The sequence below is a fragment of the Carcharodon carcharias genome, chromosome 31 (genome assembly GCF_017639515.1).
Source record: "Carcharodon carcharias isolate sCarCar2 chromosome 31, sCarCar2.pri, whole genome shotgun sequence".
In the NCBI taxonomy this organism is placed as follows: Eukaryota; Metazoa; Chordata; class Chondrichthyes; order Lamniformes; family Lamnidae; genus Carcharodon; species Carcharodon carcharias.
This window is the reverse complement of record NC_054497.1, coordinates 15,692,668-15,714,295: the sequence shown is the minus strand read 5'-3', so window position 1 is coordinate 15,714,295 and position 21,628 is coordinate 15,692,668. Positions and strand designations below refer to the sequence as shown.

Here is a 21,628-nt window from a genome sequence, read left to right as displayed (position 1 = left end):
CAGGCCTCCCACATTATATCTTATACAAGTTCCACCTGCACCAACTCCCGCTCACCTTCTGTCCTTATTGATGTACCACTGACTTTCAGCCCCCATTGCATTGATTTCAGGTTTACACCCCTTCTTGCCCTTCAATTACAATCTCTCCCAGCTCTCACCTTTGCATATCAAGCATAAGCCTATCGTGTGACACCCCCTCCCAATCTCACCATGCCCTGAACTTAGTGCCAACAGATTTTCAAAAACCTTTTCAAGTACCCCAGATCCAGAGGTAAAAGTGATTTGCTTGAAATTCCTCTGGTCATAGTATTCTCAATGTCTAAATAGAAACATAGGAACTAGGAGCAGGAGTAGGTCATTCAGCTCTTCTAGCCTGCTCCACCATTCAGTATGACCATGGCCGATCCTCTATCTCAACGCCGTACTCCCATGCTCTCCCCATTCCCCTTGTCGCCTTTAGAGTCCAGAAATCTATCTAGTTCCTTCTTAAATTCAGTGGCTTGGCCTCCACAGCCTCTGTGGTAGGGAATTCCATAGGTTCACCACCCTCTGAGTGAAGAAGTTCCCCCTGATCTCAGTCATAAATGTCCTACCCCATATCTTGAGACTGTGACCCCTTGTTCTAGACCTCCCCAGGCAGAAGAAACATCCTCCCTGTATCCAGTTTGTTCGTCCCTGTGAGAGGTTTACACATTTCAATGAGATCCCCCCCCACCCATTCTTCTAAACTCCAGTGAATACAGGCCTAGTCAACCTAATTTCTCCTTATACGACAATCCTGCCATCCCAGGAATCAGTCTGGTGAACCTTTGCTGCACTTCCTCTATAGCAAGTGTATACTCTCTGAGGTGAGGAGACCAAAAACTGCACACAATACTCCAGGTGTGGTCTCACCAAGGCCCTGTACAGCTGCAGTAAGACATCCTTGCTCCTCTACTCAATTCCCCTTGCAATGAAGGCCAACATACCAATTGCTGCCTTAACTGTTTGCTGCACCTGCATTTTTGCTTTGTGTTTGGTGTACAAGGGCACCCAGGTCCTTTTATACGTCATTTCCCAATCTATTACCATTTAAATAATACGCTGCCATTCTGTTTTTTCTAACTTCACACTTATCCATGTTATACTGCATCTGCTATGTATTTGCCCACTCACTCAACCTGTCTAAATCGCCTTGAAGCCTCTTAACACCCTCCTCACCACTCTCATTACCACCAAATTTCATGTCATCAACAAACTTGGAAACATTACATTTGGTTCCCTCATCCAAATCATTGATACATATTGTGAATGGCTGGGGCCCAAGCACTGATCCCTGCAGTACCCCACAAGTCATCGCTTGCCATTCTGAAATCCAGTTTATTTCTACTGTTTCCTGTCTGCTAACCAGTTCTCAGTCCTTGTCAATATATTACCCCAATCCCATGTGCTTCAATTTTACACACTAACCTCTTATGTGGGACTTTATCAAGAGTTTCCTGAAAATCCAAATACACCACAGCCACTAATTCTCCCTTATCTATTCTGCTAGTTACGTCCTCAAAAACGTCCAGTAGATTTGTAAAACATGACTTCCCTTTCGTAAATCCATGTTGACTTTATCTAATCTGTGTGTCCTGTTATCTCATCCTTTGTAATAGACTTTTAGCATTTTCCCTGCTACTGATGTTAGGCTAACCAATCTGTTGTAATTTGCTGTTTTCTCCCTCTTTTTAAATAGTGGGGTTACATTTGCCACTCTCCAATCTGCCGGGATTGTTCCAGAATCTACAGAAGTTTGGAAGCTGACGACCGATGTCTCCACTATTTCCATGGCCACCTCCAGTTAGTACCCTGGGATGTAGATTATTGGACCCTGGCTTTCAATCCCATTAATTTCTCCACTATTGGTTTACTAATACTAATTTCCTTAATTTCGCCTCCTCACTAGACCCTTGGTTCCCTAGCATTGCTGCTAACCTTGCCACCTTTTCCAGTGAGGCTCACTATAGCACACTACTTTCAACTTTTAAAATTTTCACAAGATACTTAAGTATGACGTAGTATAAAGGTGGAGATTGAAAATAGTAAACCTCCCTGCCCCCAGCCCACCAACCCACCTCGTAAATATACTTGAACGTCAACTACGTTTACTCAATTTAGAAATTCCCATAAATTAGTATTTAAAATCATTGTTTAATTATTTCTTTCATGAATAAAATATTTGAATCAATTATGACCAATTTAATTTTTCATCTACATTGTGATTTGAAAAATTGTAAATTTAGAATATGTATAATTTGAGATGTTGTGATGAGGCAAGAGAAATTAACATACGCAGCTGACTTTCACTGCTGAGCACTTGTATGGTTTCCAAATCCGAGAGACTCTGGCAATTCACACTTCTTGGCTTGATTTGCAGCTCTATATGAATGAAATCTGCCGCTTTTACTTGGATTCCCTTGGAGCTCCTTGGCTCCCGACCTCATTTACAGCTTTGATCCAAACATGGACAAAAATGCTGAATTCCAGAGCTAAATTGAGAGTGACTGCCCTTGACATCAAGGCAGCATTTGACAAGAGTATGGCATCGAGGAGCCCAAGCAAAATGGAAATCAATTGAGTTGGGGAGAACTCTCCGCTGGCTGGAATCGTACCCAGCACAAAGGAAGATGGTTGTGTTTGTTGGAGACCAGTAACCCCAGGATATTGCTGCAGGAGTTCCTCAGGACCAGCATCTTCAGCTGCTTCACCAATGATCTTCCCTCCCTCCAGGTCTGAAGTGGGATGTCTGCTGCTGATTGCACCTTTCTCAACCCCTCCGATATGGAGGCAGGCTGTACCCACAAGCAGAATGACCTGGACAACATTTGGGCTTCGGCTGATGGGTGGCAGGTAACATTTGTGATGCACAAGTGCCAGGCAATGACCCACCTCCAACAACAGTATGTCTAACCTTTTACCCTTGACGTTCAATGGCATTACCATCACTGAATCTCCCACTATCAACATCCTGGGAGTTACTATTGGCCAGTAACTGAACTGGACCAGCCGTATAAATACTGTGGCTACAAGAACAGGTCTGAGGCTGGGAATTCCTGCGGTGAGTAACTCAGCCCCTCACATCCCAAAGCCTGTCCTCCATCTACAAGTCAGGAGTATGGTGGAATACTCTCTAGTTGCTCGTGTTGAGTGCAGCTCCAGCAACACTCGAAGCTGTGCAGGGGTACGGGGAAAAGACAGGGCAAAGGCACAGACATAATGTTCATTTGGAGAGTCGGTGCAGAAATCATAGGCCAAATGACCACCTGTGCCATTAAATTTCTGATTCTATGAAGCTTAACACCACCCAAGACACATTAGCCTGCTTGACCAGCACCACATCCACCCCCTTAAACATTCACTTCCTCCACCATTGGTGCACAGTAGAAATAGTGTACCATCTACAAGATGCACTGCGGCAACTCCAAGTTTCCTTCCACAGCTGTTTCCAAACCCATGACCTCTACCATCTAGAAGGACATGGGAATGTCACCACCTGCAAGTTTTCTTCCAAGCCACACACCATCCTGACTTGGAACTATATATCTGCTTCATTGTTACTGGGTTAAAATCATGTAGCTCCCTTCCTAACAACACTGTGCATGTACCTATAATTGTAGAATGGTTACAGTGGAGGAGAAGGCTATTTGGCCATTGTGTCTGTGCTGGCCCTCTGAAGGAGCAATTCACCCAGTGCCACTCCCTTTTTTTTCTGTAGCCCTGCAATTTTTTTCCCTTTTCAGATAATGGTCCAGTTCCCTTTTGAAAGCCTCAGTTGGCCCTGATACCACCCTACATTCAGGAAGTGCATTAACCACTTGCTGTGTGAAAAAAATTTTCTCATGTCGTCATTGCTTCTTCTGCCAGTACCTTCAATCTGTGCCCTCTTGTTCTTGATCCTTCTACCAATAGGAACCATTTATCTCTATCTACTCCGTCCAGATCCCTCACGATTTTGAATAAAAACAGAAAATGCTGGAAAAACTCAGGTCTGGCAGCATCCGTGGAGAGAGAAACAGAGTTAACGTTTCAAGTTCAATATGACTTCTTCGGAACTGAAGAGAGGTAGAAATGTGATGGGTTGATTTTACACACCTCTATTAAATCTCAGCCTTCTCTTGTCCAAGGAGAACAGTTCCAACTTCTACAATCTTTCTATGTAACTGAAGTTCCTCATCCTGGAACCGTTGTCATGAATACCATGTGGACTGTAGTGGTTCAAGAAGGTGTCTCGCCACCACCTTCTCAAGGGCAGTTAGGGATAAGCAATAAATACTCACCATGCCAATGATACCCACGTTCCATGAATGAATTTTTTAAAAAATTGGCCGTGACTGTAACTGATACACAGGATGCCCTGATCTGTTTACTGCATGTCATTAATAAAACCTTTAAAAGCGCTGGAAATAAGCCTAACAAGTATCCCTCGGAAGCTGGCTGGCCAGCCTGGCACTGACTATTTGAATGCTGAGAATCTTGGATCGATTCACAACATTGGCAGATGTATCAAGAGAGGAATTTGATCTGTGTACACAAGTACTTGTCTACGTATTTGAGAACAGTCATCAGGAAGAATTTCGTCATATCATAATTCTGATAAGTAGCACTAGAATACCTGTAATTTTCAGTGTCCGTATGATTGTACTGAAATGCCAAAAAAATCAAATGTTTTATAAGTGATATCGCTTAAAAAAAAATCACTGTTCAGTAATTATTTAATGGTATACTGGCTAATGAGTGTAAATAAATCTTTAGATGAATTAAATTTCTGGCTATATAATAATAAGCGCAGGGTTTCTGCATCAATTTACCCATTTTTCTGTAAACAATGGTCCCTGAAACAGCCAGGCAATTGTTATGGTTGCTTTACTTAGTGGTGCAGCATCAAAGAACATCGCTCAAATTCAACATCAGAAACTCCTGGTTTAAAGTTTCTTTTCATACCAACCCATACAATGAGCATCATTTCCATCTTTGCATGTTGGATTCTTTCTTCTTCCATCAACCTCACTAGAAGAGAAAAGTTTTGAGTTTTTGTTTCTGAGCTCCCAAAGTTGGTTTTCTTTGCTGACCACAAATCTGTTCGAAGCATCGATCAGGGCTGCAGCATCATGTGTCTTGGTGTATAACCCTCTAGCTGAGGGCCTTCTCAAGCTGGGTGGAGTTACCATTCTTGTTAACACAGCCGAGCTTTTAAACAAGGTAGTTTTACAGGTTCCCTTTGCTGTTTTTGAGAGGGTTGTAAATAAAAAAACCTGGCAGCGGTTTTTGTTTGAAAGGGTAAGGACTGTTGATTAGAATGTTATGGTGTGTTAGGTCACAATCTGTGCCTCTACGAGGGTTGCAATTTGAAGGTAAACTCCAGCTCATGACCAACTCGCAACTAATTCAGAGTGGGTGTTCTCCCAATAACCAGCAGCAAGCTTGTTGCACCAAAGGTTTACTCTTCCAAATGGTTTGCTTCATGTTTTTTTTGAGAGAAAATTTGTACATCTGTTTTATTTGAATATATATATTTTAGCTTCGCCCTCTCTTTCCACCCTGCAACCCCCGTCCCATTCAGTTTTCTTCGTTCTCGTTCTGAACTTGCTCACTTCATTCTCTGCCCTCCTTTCCTGTGAGTGTTCCTGGGTGCTACTTTGCAAAGTGCTACATGAGCTGGGGCTACCAAATTTCAGTAACATATTTGGCTGTGACAATGTTACTTTGTTAGGCATGCATTTAAAGACTTTTAGCACCAGCACTTAGCTTGACTGAGTTGGTAATATTTTCATGAGTGAGAAAGTTGTAAGTTAAGGATCCACTGAGGAACTTGAGTGCCAACTCTAGGCTGACATTCCCAATGCAGTACTGAGAGGATTCTGCATTGTCGGAGATGGTGTCTTTTAAATAGTCATTTAGGTGTTAAAGATCCCATGACGCTGTTTGAAGCGCATAATTCCTTCCTCGGCTAATGTCACAAAGATCAGATTGATTTATTTTAATTACTGTAGGTGGGATGTTGCTGTATGCAGAAAATCACTTCAAAGTCACATAATTCATTGTATGTGAGGCACTTTGAAATGTTTGAGACCTTTTTAAATTTATGCATTTCATTTGTTTCAACATTATTTATTTCTGTACATACAGCAGGCTCCAGAGACACTCAGCTCCTTAAAAAGCATGGCGGAACGAGCAGCTGTGAGTGCAGGATTGGAAGAACAGGTTCAGTCTTTGCATTTGAATGAGAGAGGTGAGTAGCTGCCTATTATCAGTTCTCTGAAGGGGGCAGCAAAATCTCCAGTCATTCTTGTCTCACACCATAATCTGGTTGTCAAAGGTTTTCATCTTTCATCTCAATCTAAACAATCAAGAATTTAGTTCCTATAGTGTTAGATGGCCAGGGGTAGGGGTGGGGGGAGTGGAGTTAGTTGGCTGTGGCCAGGGGGTGGCGGGGGGGGAAAGAACATATAGTGCCTGTGTAAAGCATCCACTCGTCAAAGGCAAAGATACTGTCCGTATGTTAGACAGGAGCTGTTTGGGGTAACATCTGCCTGTAATGCACATCAAAGCAAAGGTACCAGAGGATCCAATATAACCTAGCATGGTCTAAATGAGGGGAAGAAACAGCTGAGAAATTCCTGGGCAGCCCTGCCATACCCAGTCCAGTGTTTGGTTACCCTTGCATGAAACTCATCGATTCCACCATCCTTCTGATATTGCAAGTTCAACTCGTTCTGTTTCTCTATCTCTTGCATCTCTAGATTTTAAAGAATGAATATTTATTTTTAACTGTCAGCTGAACTGTGTACCCAGGCAGCCTGCATCGTTTTGAGCCTATAGGATTGCAGGAAACTGAGATTAAGAGGATGGAACTGTTTTGGGCAAGAAAACAGTGGAGTGACTGGTTTTGAGGGATCACCTGCTCTTCTTCGTACGTCTGCTACAATCTGTTTCTAATTGGAACATCCGCAAAAATACATTTTGGCAAACATTAAAACGTTTGTAGATAATGCCCGTTACCCCAAAATTGACAATAGTTTGAACAATGTGGTTGACCCTTCACAGGGTGGCAGGCTGAGATCCAAGGCACATTTGCACCTTCCATGCAGCCATTTCAAAAGCAGTCCAGTTAGAAACTGGGAGCCTCTAAGATGGAGAGCAGCTTGTGTAGTGTAAGAAAAAGATATTCTCTGTACTAACTGCTTGGACATCACTGAATAGATTTGATACGTTTTCTATGTTGTTATGGTTGTGAATGTATGTTGGTAAAGATACCAGTTGGTTGATGTGAGTATGATATGGCTTCTGTCTTTCAATTATCAGTTGTGTGAGCTGTTTGAGTGTATATCTGATTAAACTCATGACCAGACTGACTCCTGGCCAATGGTGCATCCATTGTTAGTCATCCTAGGGGAAGGGTGAAGATACTATGTAGGCTTTGGTTAAAGTCCGTTCTATTCAAAATCTGTGTTAAAAGTGGTGGGGTTTTTTCCCCCAGATCTCTTCAGCACCCCATCGTCACAGAGCAACTCAATGACGTCTAACGTTCCACAAACGACAGAAGTTCACCTTCAGCCTATGCTGGGTGTTTGCCCACTGAGCCCGGTACATCTTTCTAAGGACCAAGAATACCAGCTGCACATGGTGGAATCGGCCTGGCTTCATATGCCCCACCCGTCAGACTCTGAGAGGATACGGTCAGTAGCAGCTTACGCTGGGAATAAGCAATAAGATGCGTTAGTCAGCCAGCCGTCAGTTCTTATGATGGGTTTGAGTTAACTGAAGCAATATTTTTTCGAATGGTGAATCTCCTGCACTTTGTACTGTAGACCATGATAACTTCATCCATTTCTGTGTAATATTTTTCAGGGATGTTGCTGCAGTTATTCTTGGTGTTACAGTAAAATCTGAGTAGATAAACTGAGAAATTACAATTTGGATATCTCCATTTCCAATGGCTGTTTTAAAGATCTGTAAATCCAAACTTTCATGATGTAGCTTTGCTTTTTAAAAAAAAAAATCATCTTTCTGTTCAGCAAATGATTATTAGTTAATACATGAGCAGGAACAATGCACAGGTAAAGGTGGCTGAATATCCCAGTGAACAGTCTTGCCTGCTGAGTGCTGATCTGACCAAGTCAAGTGTGGCCCTGGTAATTTAGATAAATGGAGGCCATTGGCACAGTTCATGTCTCAGGTATGAGATTCCAATTTTCAGAGCCCTTGGTTAGCTGGGGTGAGGCTATGCTGCTATAGTTTTGTCTGTATATGGCTTATTGGAGATGACATGGGGGAGGCAGCGTTTGTTTTACAGTATAGTTAAGCGTGTTGTGGAATTTCAGCTGCTCTTGTGGTTGGCGATATTGATTTGGAATTCATTAGACCTCCTGTTGTTTCTCTCGGGTTTCCACGGTAAATTATTTTGTTTCCTGGCCTGTTTAGATGTGCATATAACTTAATGAGTGTGATTGTGAGACTGAGGGGAGGTGGAGAATTCTAGTGTCAGTGGATTGGTTTGCTTTTGCCTGTACTGAACACTCAGGTTCCAGTCAGTACCTTTGCTGCAGTTGTTGTTGGTCTTTGTATATAGCCACAGCCAGAGCTGGGTCCAGAGAGGCCCTATTTAACATTGTGAAACATTAATAGACTTTGGCTCGTGTTTCACCGTGGCCACAATCCCAGGATTCTGACAATGTCACTTGTAAATAGCCGATTAAGTTTATGGTATTATCGGAAATGCATTGATTTTTCTGCCCAATGCAATATTTTAAGAAGTACTTGCTGTAAATGCTTTCGCTATGGAAGTGTAATAAATCAGTTCCAAAATTTCCACAATAAAAGTGTTTTTAATTTTTCTGTTTCCCCCCACAGACACTACCTCCCTCGTAATCCATGTCCCACACCGCCTTATCACCATCAGATTCCCCCAGTCCATTCAGATACTCTGGAGTTCTACCAGCGATTGTCCACTGAAACTCTCTTCTTCATCTTTTACTACCTAGAGGTGGGTATTTGTCTGACTATGTTGTAACAAGTGGTCAAACAGCATTGCTCAGGTTTTCCATTGGAATTATGCACTGAGTTTATGCTTGGGTTAAACAGAAATTACGCCCATTGACTTGACTCGAGGGAACTTCTGACTGACTAGATTCCATTTATTGGTGATTTCACATGTCCACAGCTTACCCATCTGTCCTTGTGCTATCCACCTCCAAAAGGGGTGGAAAACTATTGCCATGGATTTAACAGTAGCCCTTTGACCTCTGCCCTGGCCTAGGGCATTAAATCAGCCTGATTGGAGCCCATTTGTTTGGTCAATTCAGGATGTGTGATGCCCCTTGTAGTTGACCAACCTGCCAGCACTCACCGCCCAGCCTTACAGATGGAGCTTGGGCATTTGTGGGGCTCAAAGGAACCCTATAACCCATTAACCTCACAGCAAGTCCTCTCCTTTGTGATGAGAAATAAGGTTCAGGAAAAGGGAATAAAGGTAAGGCCCAATCTCTTAAGACTGAGAACTCTGGAATGTGCATCTCGCTGCTCTGCCCCCAATTGTTGCATTCCAGGCATCCACAAACTGCCAGGAGGAATTCCTCATCTCAATGACTTGTCTGTTCTTTGTGGCTCTCTAATTCAAACTGTGAGCTGTAAATTAGCAAAAGGTGCTAACGGTTAATGTCATTCAGCTGCAAACATCTGGTGTGCCTGCACTGAAGACTCGGTGTTATATATCCCCATATCCCATGTCTCGAACACAACTCGTCTCAAACACAATTCAGTGCCTCCAGTGCAATGAATTAGTGCAGTTAGTTCTGTAGGTAAACATGAAGCTATTTTGCACAAAGTAGGGGGAGGTGATGGAGTAGTGGTATTGTCAATGGACTAGTAATCCAGAGACCCATGTAATCCTCTGGGGACCCAGGTTCGAAACATGCCATGGCAGATGGTGGAGTCTGAATTCAATAAAAACCTGGAATTAAAAGTCTAAATGATTACCATGAAACCATTGTCAATTGTTGTGAAAACCCATCAGGTTCACTAATGTCCTTTAGGGAAGGAAACCTATTGTCCTTGTCCTTACCTCACGGAATCATATCTTACAAATAATCCCCAGATATCACCATCCAGAGGTGGTGGCATTGGGATACAGTGAGTTGCCCTGGGAGTCCCCAGCATTTAACTCTGAGCTCCATGAAGTCTTATGGCACCTGCTGATTACCATGTACCACCCTCCCTCAGCTGATGAATCAGTGCTCCTCCATATTGAACACCACTTGGAGGAAGCACTGAGGGTGGCAAGGGCGCAGAATGCACTCTGGGCGAGGGACTTCAACATTCATCACCAAGAGTGCTCGGTAGCACCACTACTGACAAAGCTGGCCAAGTCCTAAAGGACATAGCTGCTAAACTGGGTCTGTAGTAGATGGTGAGGGAACCAGCAAGAGGGAAAAACATTACTTGACCACATCCAAAACAACCTGCCTGCAGCAGATGCATCTGTCCATGACAGTGTCGGTAGGAGTGATCATTGCACAGTCCTGGAGACGAAGTCCCGTCTTCACATTGAGGGTACAGTCCCTCGTGTTTTGTGGCACTATCACCGTGCTAAATGAGAGAGATTTTGAACAGATCTAGCAACTCAAGACTGGTCATCCATGAGGCGCTGTGGGCCATCAGCAGCAGAACACAATCTGTAACCTCGTGGCCCAGCATGTCTGCCACTCTACCATTACCATTAAGCCAGGGGATCAACCTTAGTTTAAAGAAGCGTGCAGGAGAGCATGCTAGGAGCAGCACCAGGCATATCTAAAAATGAGGTGTCAACCTGGTGAAGCTATAAAGACTACTTTCATGCCAGATATCATAACAGCAAGTGATAGAACTAAGTGATCCCACAACCAACAGATCAGATCTAAGTCCTGCCACATTCAGTCATGGATGGTGATGGACAATTAATTTACTGGAGGAGGAGGCTCCACAATATCCCCATCCTCAATGATGGGGGAACCCAGCACATCAGTGTAAAAGATAAGGCTGAAGCATTTGCTACTATCTTCAGCCAGAAGTGCCAAGTGGATGATCCATCTCGGCCTCCTCCCAAGGTCCCCAGCATCACAGATTCCAGTCTTCAGCCAATTCGATTCAGTCCACTTGATAACAAGAAATGACTGAAGGCACTGTGTACTGCAAATGCTATGGGTCCTGACATTCCAGCAATAGTACTGAAGACTTGTGCTGCAGAATTTGCCATACCCCTAGCCAAGCTGTTCCATACAGCTACAACACTGGTGTCTACCCGGCTGTGTGGAAAATTGCCTGGTATGTCCTGTACACACACAGCAGGGCAAGTCCAACCCAGCCAATTACTGCCCCATCAGTCTGCTCTCCATCATCAGTAATGTAATAGAAGGGGTCATCACCTGTGATATCAAGCAGCAATTGCTGCAGAATACCCTCACTGGCGCTCGGCCTGGGTTCCACCATGGCTACTCAGCTCCTAATTTCAGTGCAGCCTTGGTTTAAACATGGACAAAATAGCTAAACTCCAGTGATGAGGTGAGAGTGACTTCCCTTGACATCAAGGCAGCATTTGACAGAGTATGGCGTCAAGGAGCCCTAGCAAAACTGGAGTCAATGGGAATCGAGGCGGGAGGAGAATACCTCACTGGTTGGAGTCATACCTAGCACAAAGGAAGATGGTTGTTGGAGGTCAGTCATCTTTGCTCCAAGGCAGCACTGCAGGAGTTCCTCAGGGTAGTGTCCTCGGCCCAACCATCTTCAGCTACTTCATCAATGACCTTCCATCATAAAATCAGAAGTGGGGATGTTCGCTGATGATTGTACAACGTTCACTATTCGGTCGTCTCATACTGAAGCAGTCCATGTCGAAATGCAGCAAGACCTGGACAATATCCAGGTTTGAGCTGACAAGTGGCAAGTAACGTTTGTGCCACACAAGTGCCAGGCAATGACTATCTCCATCACCCCTTGACGTTCATTGGCATTACCATCACTGAATCCCTCACTATCAACATCCTGGGGGTTACCATTGACTAGAAACTGGACTGGTCTTGCCATATAAATACTGTGGTTACAAGAGCAGGTCAGAAGCCAGGAATCCTGCAATGAGTAACTCCCCTCCTGACTCCCCAAAGCCTGTCCATCTACAAGGCACAAGTGCTTGGCCTAAATAGCCAAGTGGTTATGGTACTGGGTTTGTAACCCCAAGATCAAGAGTTCAAATCTCACAATGGCAAACTATGAAACAATGTAACTTCATCTGGAAACAGATGGAAACGTGTTTGTACTCGAAAGAGTTGCAAGGCACAAGTCAGGAGTTGATGGAATACTCTCCTCTTGCCTGGATGGTTGCAGCTCCCACAACACTCAAGAAGCTTGACACTATCCAGGACAAAGCGGCCACTTGATTGACACCCTATCCACAAATATTCACTCCCTCCACCACCAACGCACAGTAGCAGCAGTGTGTACCATCTATAAGATGCACTGCAGGAATTCACCAAGTCTCCTTAGACAGCACCTTCCAAACCCACAACCACTCCCATTAGAAGGACAAGGGCAGCAGATGGGAACACCACCTGCAATTTCCCCTCCAAGTCACTCACGATCCTGACTTGGAAATATATCACCATTCCTTCACTGTCGCTGGGTCAAAATCCTGGAAATCTCTCCCTAACAGCATTATGGGTGTACCTACACCACATGGACTGTAGTAGTTCAAGAAGGCAGCTCAGCACCATCTTCTCAAGGGTAGTTAGGGATGGGCAATAAATGCTGGCTCAGCCAACGAAGCCCACATCACTTGAATGACCCAAAAAAAAATCTCAGCCACACCTGGAAGCAGGTTTTAAAATATTTTATGATCTTAATTTAAAATTTGACCTGCACAGCTGATTGCTTATCCAGCAGGTATGAAAAGCAGAATGTGCTCTATGGTACAAGGTCTTTGCACCAAAAACTCATCAAACAATTCAGCTTGCATTCCGAGACATTTTTAAAGCTTGAACTTTTGTTTAAACTTTCTCCCACCTTCACCCTGAAGGCACTTTGCTGGGAATAGGTCCACAGTCTGTGTCTGTCCCGTACATCACCCACATGCCCTTTCACCCTGCGTCTCTTGTGCAGTGAGCATTGGCAAACCATTCAAGCATGGAGGCAGCACAGCTGGGTTCGGCCTACTGACTCAGCATTTGTATACCTTCTTGTTTCGGTGGATAGTAAGGAGGTGGATTTTCCCACAGCTCACCATTCCAGTGGCTGTGGCCAAGTGTAGCAGCCAAGGATCAGCCAAGTCTAAAGGGATTGCACTTGGACTGTACCGCTCAAGTTGTTGCACTAACTCACTTTTTAAATAAATATATTTGGAAGCTCCGTAATAAAGGAAGGAAGTGATCCGTTTTTCATGTTTTTAATGCCTTAATTGTTGAAATGGGAGCTGCTGTATTCTTGGTTTGCTTTGCTTTGCTGGTTTATCAAAGGTTTAATGAAAAGTGAAGGTCTTCCCTGATGGTTTTTGGAAAGACTGAGCCTTACAGAGCATGAATGATCCAGGTACAATCCCTAGTTTAGCTGTTAAGACAGATGCTGATGCCATATGCGGAAAGATTGGATAGGCTGGAGTTTAGAAGAGTAAAAGACAACTTGATTGAAACACAAGGTCCTGAGGGATCTTAACAGGCCCAATGTGGAGAGGATGTTTCCTCTTGTGGGAGAGTCTGGTACTAGGGACCACTGTTTTAAAATTAACGGGTCACCCATTTAGGACAGATAAGAATTTTTTTGCGGGTTGAGGGTATTTGGAACACTGTTCCTCAAAAGGTAGCAGAAGCAGAGGTAACTCTTTTGAGTCAAACCAAATAAATTAACAAATCAGAGGACATATTAAAAGGCAACCCCTTAAAAGGAAACTGCAAAAACAAAAGACAAAATTTCAAGGGAACTTTAACCACATTTTGGCTTCATGTTTGTAAAGGGGTCAATAAAGCACTCCAGTGTCTGCGGTGCCCATTGAACACGGAAGGCCTCAGCCTTGTCAGCGGACACCTCTCCAGGGACACCCAGCCATGAACGTAGCCGCGGAAAAGGAGCAGACAGTCGGGCTGGACGACCCCCTTGATCGCCCGCTGCCTGGACCTGTTAATGGCCAACTTGGCCAAGAGCAGGTTCACAGGGAGGTCCTACTCCCTCCCTGCCCCCCTCTGCACCAGGTGCCCGTAGATCAGGAGCATGGGGCTGAAGTGCAAACATAACAACAGTAGAAGGCTTTTCAAGTAACTAAAAAGTGGGCGTAGCATAGAACAGCCGATATAAGCGTGGTCCACGGACTCCTCAAGGCCTCAAAAGACACAGGCATCTTGGGAGTCCGTGATCCGACACAGCCTATGGTTGTATGGAACTGCTGCATGCAACACCTGCCACCCCAGGTCCCCAATGGAAAGGGGGAGGGCTCCCATGTAGAGAGCCTCCCCTGCTGGAGACCTCCGCATCAGATGGCAACAAGGCAAGCCAGGGCGTGTCCAGGTGGGGCAAGGAAATGAAGGGTGTGCAACAGCAGCCCATACACGAAACCACTTTGCGCTGTGCTAAGGAGCATGGAGGGCATTTCCGCAAGACAGGTAGGTCGATTCTTGATAAACAAGGGGGTGAAAGGTTTATCAGGAGTAGGTGGGAATGCGAAGTTGAGGTGACGATCAGATCGGCAATGATCTCATTGTAGGAGCAGACTTGAAGGACCAAGTGCCCTATTCCTAATTTATATGTTCTTACAATTGGTACTGTAAGTGTTGGGGGATTAACTGGGCTTCAGCTGCAGATAAATAATCCAACTGGGAATGGTCTGTCGAAGTCAGATGAAGACAATTGGGGGGCTAAAATGATGCTTAAATAGCCTAATGATAGTTGGGTCAGGTATGGGAGGGCCCATCACTAATGGAATTGTACCCTAAAGGGACTCAGTACCTTCAGGAGGGGAGGCAGGAGATGGAAAAATTGTTTCCAAATGTTTCAGAAGGTAGAACCGGCTGGCAATGTCCTCTTCAAAGCAGAGAAGGTTAAAGACCATAAGACTTAAGAGCAGAAGTAGGCCATTCAGCCCATAGTCTGCTCCACCATCAGTGAGATCATGGCTGATCTGATGATCCCCAACTCCACTTTCCTGCCTTTTCCCCATAACCCTTGATTCCTTACTGATTAAAAATCTGTCTGTCTCAGCCTTGAATATACTTAATGGCCCAGCCTCTACAGCCCTCTGCAGTAAAGAATTCCACAGATTGACTACCCTCTGAGGGAAGAAATTCCTCCTCATCTGCCTTAAATGGGCACCCCCTTACTCTAAGATTTTGCCCTCTGATCCTAGACTCTCCCACAAGGGGAAACAACCTCTCAGCATCTACCCTGTCAAGCCCCCTAAGATTCTTTTATGTTTCAATAAGGTCACCTTTCATTCTTCTAAACTCCAATGAGTACAAGCCCAACCACTCAACTCTCCTCATAAAATCCCTCCATTACTGGGATCAACCTAGTGACCCTTCTCTGGACTACCTCTAATGCCAGTATATCTTTCCTTGGATAAGGGGACCAAAACTGTTCACAGTATTTTAGGTGTAGCCTAACTAGTACCTTGTATGGTTTTAGCAAGACTTCCCTATTTTTATACTCCATTTCCTTTGCCTTCCCTATTACCTGCTGAACTTGAATTTTTTGTGATTCATGCATGAGGACCCCCTCTGTGCTGCAGAATTTTTTCCAGTCTTTCTCCATTTAAATAACATTCAGCTCCTCTATTCTTCCTGCCAAAGTGCATAACCTCACATTTTGTCACATTATATTCCATTTGCCAAGTTTTTGCCCATTCACGTAGCCTGTCTATACCCCTCTGTAGACTCTGTGTCATCCTCACCACTTGACTTCTTGCCTATTTTTGTGTCAGGGAGATTTTAAATGGGAGATGTTAAGGGGAGATTTAATAGAGCTTTTCAAAATGATGTATTTTGAGATTTTGTTTTCAGTGCTAGGCGGGTGGGTCAGTAACCAGAGAACATGGATTCAGGGTGATTGGCAAAAGAACCAGAGGGCAGATGAGAATTATCTTTTTTGCAGTGAGTTGAGAGTCCTGGAATGTGCTGCTGTAAGATAGTAACTTTCAAAAGTGAGTTGGATAAAGCAGAAATTTGCAGGCTGTGGTGAGTGTGTGGAGAGTGGGACTAATGGATTGCTCTTTCAAAACAGCTGGCACAGGCATGATAGGCTAAATGGCCTCCTTCTGTGAACTCTGTTTTCAGCCACCTTTTTATGTTTTCTTTTACTAGGGGACCAAGTCCCAGTATTTAGCTGCTAAAGCTTTGAAGAAGCAATCCTGGAGATTCCACACCAAGTACATGATGTGGTTCCAGAGACATGAAGAGCCAAAAACCATCACTGATGAATATGAACAGGTATGGATCTTCTCAGGGTTCTTGTCGATGGAACAAGCCACTTATCCTTCTGGCGGTGGCGTGTGGGAGTCCCAGGGTAAAGCCTGAAAGTGTTTCAAATTATTTGGCCTCTAACAAATCTTTGTGAAGAAAGCTGGCTGGTTTCTCTGCAGAAAATTGTGCTTTTAATGATCCAGTATGTTTCATCCTTTACTCATCTCTTTTTAAATTCTTTTATGAGATGTGAACGTCACTGGCTGGGCCAGCATTTATTGCCCATTCCGTGAGAAGGTGGTGGTGAGCTGCCGCCTTGACCCACTGCAGTCCATGTGCTGTAGGTACATCCACAGTGCTGTTAGGAAAGGAGTTCCAGGATTTCGACCCAGCGATGGTGAAGGAACGGCGATATATAAATCAGGGTGGTGAGATGAGGGGAACTTCCAGGTGGTGGTGTTCCCACGTATCTGCTGGCCTTGTCCTTCTAGATGGTAGTGGTTGTGGGTTTGGAAGGTGCTGCCTCAGGAGGCTTGGTGAGTTTCTGCAGTGCATCTTGTAGATGGTACACACTGCTGCCCCTGTGTGTCAGTGGCACCCCTTCCACAAACAATCAAATGGGTTGCTTTGTCCTGGATGGTATCGAGCTTCTTGAGTGTTGTGGGAGCTGCGCTCATCCAAGCAAGTGGAGAGTATTCCATCACACAACTGACTTGTGTCTTGTAGATGGTGAACAGGCTTTGGGGAGTCAGGAGGTGAGTTACTCACCCCAGGATTCCCAGCCTCTGACTTGCTCTTGTAGCCAGTATTTATATGGCTAGTCCAGGTCAGTTGCTGGTTAATGGTAATCCCCAGGATGTTGATAGTGGGGGATTCAGTGATGGTAATGCCATTGAACATTAAGGGGCAATGGTTGGATTCTCTCTTGTTGGAGATGGTCATTGCCTGGTACTTGTGTGGCCTGAATGTTACTTGCCACTTGTCAGCCCAAGCCTGGATATTGTCCAGGTCTTGCTGCATTTGGACATGGACTGCTTCAGTATCTGAGGAGTTGTGAATGGTACTGAACATTGTGCAATCATCAGCAAACATCCCCACTTCTGACCTTATGATGGAAGGAAGGTCATTGATGAAGCAACTGAAGATGGTTAGGCCGAGGACACTACCCTGAGGAACTCCTGCAGTGATGTCCTGGAACTGAGGATGACTGACCTCCAACAACCACAACCATCTTCATTCGTGCTAGGTATGATTCCAACCAGCGGATCGCTTTCTCCTAATTTCCATTGACTCCAGTTTGGCTAGGGTTCCTTGATGCCACACTCAGACAAGTGTGGCCTTGATGTCAAGGGCAGTCACTCCTGCCTCACCTCTGGAGATCAGCTCTTTTGTCCATGTTTGAAGCAAAGCTGTAATGAAGCCAGGAGCTAAGTGATCCTGGCAGGAGACAAAATGTGTATCAGTGAACCAGTTATTGCTAAGCAGGTGCCGATTGATAGCACTGTTGATGTGACACCTTCCATCACTTTACTGATGATCAAGAGCAGATTGAAGGAGTGGTAATTGGCTGGATTGGATTTGTCCTGCTTTTTGTATACAGGACATACCTGGGAAAATTTCCACATTGCTGATTAAATGCCAGCATTGTCGCTGTACCTGAACAGTTTGTCTAGGGGCGCAGCAAGTTCTGGAGCACAAATCTTCAGTACTATTGCTGGAATATTGTCAGAGTCCATAGCCTTTGCAGTATCCAATGCCTTTGGCTGTTTCTTGATATGAGAGTGTGAATTGAATCGGCTGAAGACTGACATCTGTGGTGCTGGGGCCCTCCGGAGGAGACAAAGATGGATAATATTTTATCTTTTGCACTGAGCGTAGGGATACTTGTGGAGTACTGATTCATCAACTGACCGGGGCAGGGGGGAGGGACGCAGCGGTACGTGGTAATCAGGAGGTTTTCTTACCCACGTTTGATCTGATGCCATGAGACTTCATGGGGGCTGGAATCAATGTTGAGGACTCCCAGGGCAACTATGTACCACTGTGCTGCCACCTCTGCTGTCCGTTCTGCCTGTGGGGCATGACATACTTGGGGATGGTGTCGCCTGGGACAGTTTGCTGCTGTTGTTTCTGGTGCCTAGGTCGATGCCACGTGGTCCGTTTGATTTGATTACTTTCTAGCAGCTTGATACAACTGAGTGGCTTGCTAGGCCACTTCAGAGGACATTTAAGACTCATATAGGCCAGATCAGGTGAGGACGGCTGATTTCCTTCCCTAAAGGACATTAGTGAACCAGATGGGATTTTACAATAGTTTCATGGTTTAATTCCAGATTTTTATTGAATTCAAATTCCATCATCTGACATGGTGGGATTTGAACCCGGGGGTGGAGGATCCCAGAGCATTACCTTGGGTCTCTGGATTACCTGTCCAGTGATAATATCACTACGCCACTGCCTTCCCCCATCTCCTTATATGGGAAGATTAGAGAAGCGGGGGTTGTTCATCTTACAGTAAACAAGGTTAAGCAGAGATGGAATACACATGTTTAAAATTGAGCAATTTTGGTGCATCAAATCGGGAGAATATATTTCCACTGTCAATGATCAGTGACCACAGGGCACCGATTTCCGCCAGAAGAACTGGGTGGGGAGGTAAGGGAAATTTCTTTCTGAACAGTGGGTTGTCATGATCTGGAATATATGGCAATAACAAGTTGTTGAAAGCAGATCCAATGGCGACTTTGGAAAGGGGGAATTGGATAAATACTGGAAGTTGAAACATTTACAGTGCTACAGGAGCGGGTCAGCAGGTTTAATTCATTGGCTCTTTCAAAGGTTGCCGCAAGCACACTGGGCTGAATGAGCACCTCCTGTACTGTGTGTTTGTGTGATTCCACTCATTTGCACACATCCTGTGCTATTTCCCTTAACGGCATCAGCTCCTCTGAGACCTGGAGACTTCAGTCTGAGGTCTGGTGGTTCAAATGTTGAGAATTTGCTTAAGAGTTTGAGGTTAAGTTCTTTGCATAGTCAGCCCAGTGTAATCAACAAAAGGCAATTTTTGTGCTTTCAGGGCTGAGAACTGCAGTAACCTCAAGGTTACAATGGGTATGTGGTGTGGCTGAGATGGCTTCTTGTGCTTTTTCTCAAACTTGTTTCCCTATCATTATTTCTATCTGAACATCAATCACATTGATTTCCTCATTACTGTAAAGTGTGAGTGTAATTTTTTATGTTGAGCTCTCTGTCTCAGTCCTCAGGTTCCCTGCAGCTCTCCTCTTCCCACTGCACAAAGGCACATTTTTGTACTTGGGGCTGGAGTTTACATTTACACAGTATAATGAGAGGTTAGATGTTGCCAGTTCTTAGCATTATGGGTAAATGATGCAAAGAGCGTATGAAACCACTTACTAAATGGCAGTCAGTAACAGGAGAGATGCTGTGGATTGTGAGAGTATATAGTGGGGGGAGGGCTTCTGTGGTTTTAATGGTTGAACTACAATGGTATGTTAGTGCGTGTTGGATTTGTTTCCAATGACTTCAATGAAATGGGCATCAGATGGCACTTGAATTCCATTTCCTGATACCCGGGTCTGAGCAACAAGGGTGGGAGTGAGGTAACCTCTTTGGCTCATCAGAGGCCATGAATTAGAAATCAATTAAATATTGAAATAGCTAATCAGGGTGGGTGAGCAACAAACTGAACAAATAAAGTTTCAGACCCTTGTGTGTATCTCTCAGAAAGTGTTATCTCTGTAAACTTATGTCCCTGCACAGATGTTTACATCTTACTAGGCTTTTTTTCTGACCCAACAGGGAACATACATTTACTTTGACTACGAGAAATGGGGCCAGAGAAAGAAAGAAGGCTTCACATTTGAGTACAGATACCTGGAGGACAGGGACCTGCAGTAACCAGGACATGTACATCCTGTGTCAGGGTGGAGTTCTCTTCCCCATGCTGCTGATTGATCTTCAGTAACCCAGTGTTGGGCTCACAGTCTGAACACACACAATTGTTCTTGGAAGAGAGCTTTCGTTTAGAGACCTTGTACAATTTTGAGGATGAAAAGAAAGGAGAAAGAAATCAGAAATGTTGTACATCATGTATTTTGTTCTAACCTGTGCATAAGATATTGTATTGGAAAATACTTTGTCAGGAATCTGTACAGTTCTGCGTTTAAAAAGCAGTTAGTGCTTGTATGAAACAAATAAAACATTTTTCATGTATATTTGTGGATGTTTATTCAGTGCCAGGGTTGGACCTTCCTGTTTTTTATGAACTGTTCCAAGTTGTCCACTTGTTAGACTCCAAGATGAACATTGCATTCACTGTGGGCCATTTAAACCAGTATACAAACATATGATGTATAAGACCAGCTGTAGGGCTTCTGTCTATCTAATGTCTCGCAAGTACATTGTTCTTTATTCTCCTCTCAGGCACCACATTCCTGTCTGCTTCCCCATGGCTGCAGTACTGGAATAAAGCCCTCCCTGTTTACAACCTTGCCACCACCTCATTTCTAAGCTTCCTGTATCAGTATCAGTCCCGTTGGGCTTTCTCTCACCCTTGTGCTGCAGTAAAACTTGCATTAAAATCAGTGCTCCGCCATGTTTAACATCACTTGAAGGAAGCACTGTAGTTGGCAAGGGTGTAGAATATACTCTGGATGGGGGGCTTCAATGTCCATCACCAAGACTGGCTCGGTAGCACCACTACTGACCGAGCTGGCCGAGTCCTAAAGGACATAGCTGCTAGACTGGGTCTGTGGTAGGTGGTGAGGGAACCAACAAGAGGAAAAAACATACTTGTGTTGATCCTCACCAACCTGCCTGCTGCAGAAAGCAGCTATATAAATATTCCCATACTCAAGGATTGGAGCAGGTAACTATCTGTAAGGGGCTTCTGGGTCTGTATTGTCCTTGGAGAGTTGCTGTTGAGTATATTCAAGGCAGAGATCCTTACGTTTTTGCTCGTTAAGGGAATTGAGAGTTTTGAGGATAATGTGAAAAAGTGGAGCTGAGGTAGATCATAAGCTGTGATCTAATTGAAAGTTGGAGAGGGCTCTCAAAACTGTATGACCTCCCCACTTTTTTTAGTTCTCATGTAGAAACTAGTCACCTGGAAATTAGCCAGAGGGTGATGCAAACATGACTGCCCACTCCCACTTCATTTAGATCCCCAGCACAAGTTT

The 21,628-nt window shown here is 44.4% G+C and overlaps 1 protein-coding gene across 4 annotated transcripts in view; it reads left to right on the top strand.

Moving 5' to 3' along the window:
* Window positions 1-20,663, top strand: part of cnot3a (CCR4-NOT transcription complex, subunit 3a) — an 86,840-nt gene extending 66,177 nt beyond the window's left edge. For 3 of the 4 annotated variants that reach the window (XM_041177678.1, XM_041177675.1, XM_041177676.1), the window contains 5 exons: window positions 6,151-6,253; window positions 7,502-7,700; window positions 8,875-9,007; window positions 16,332-16,457; window positions 20,229-20,663. In XM_041177678.1, coding sequence (XP_041033612.1) covers window positions 6,151-6,253; window positions 7,502-7,700; window positions 8,875-9,007; window positions 16,332-16,457; window positions 20,229-20,348 — 681 coding nt within the window. In that variant the 3' untranslated portion in view covers window positions 20,349-20,663. The remainder of the gene's footprint in view (window positions 1-6,150; window positions 6,254-7,501; window positions 7,701-8,874; window positions 9,008-16,331; window positions 16,458-20,228) is intronic. The other variant, XM_041177677.1, reaches the window with a different exon arrangement.
* Window positions 20,664-21,628: the final 965 nt, after the last annotated feature.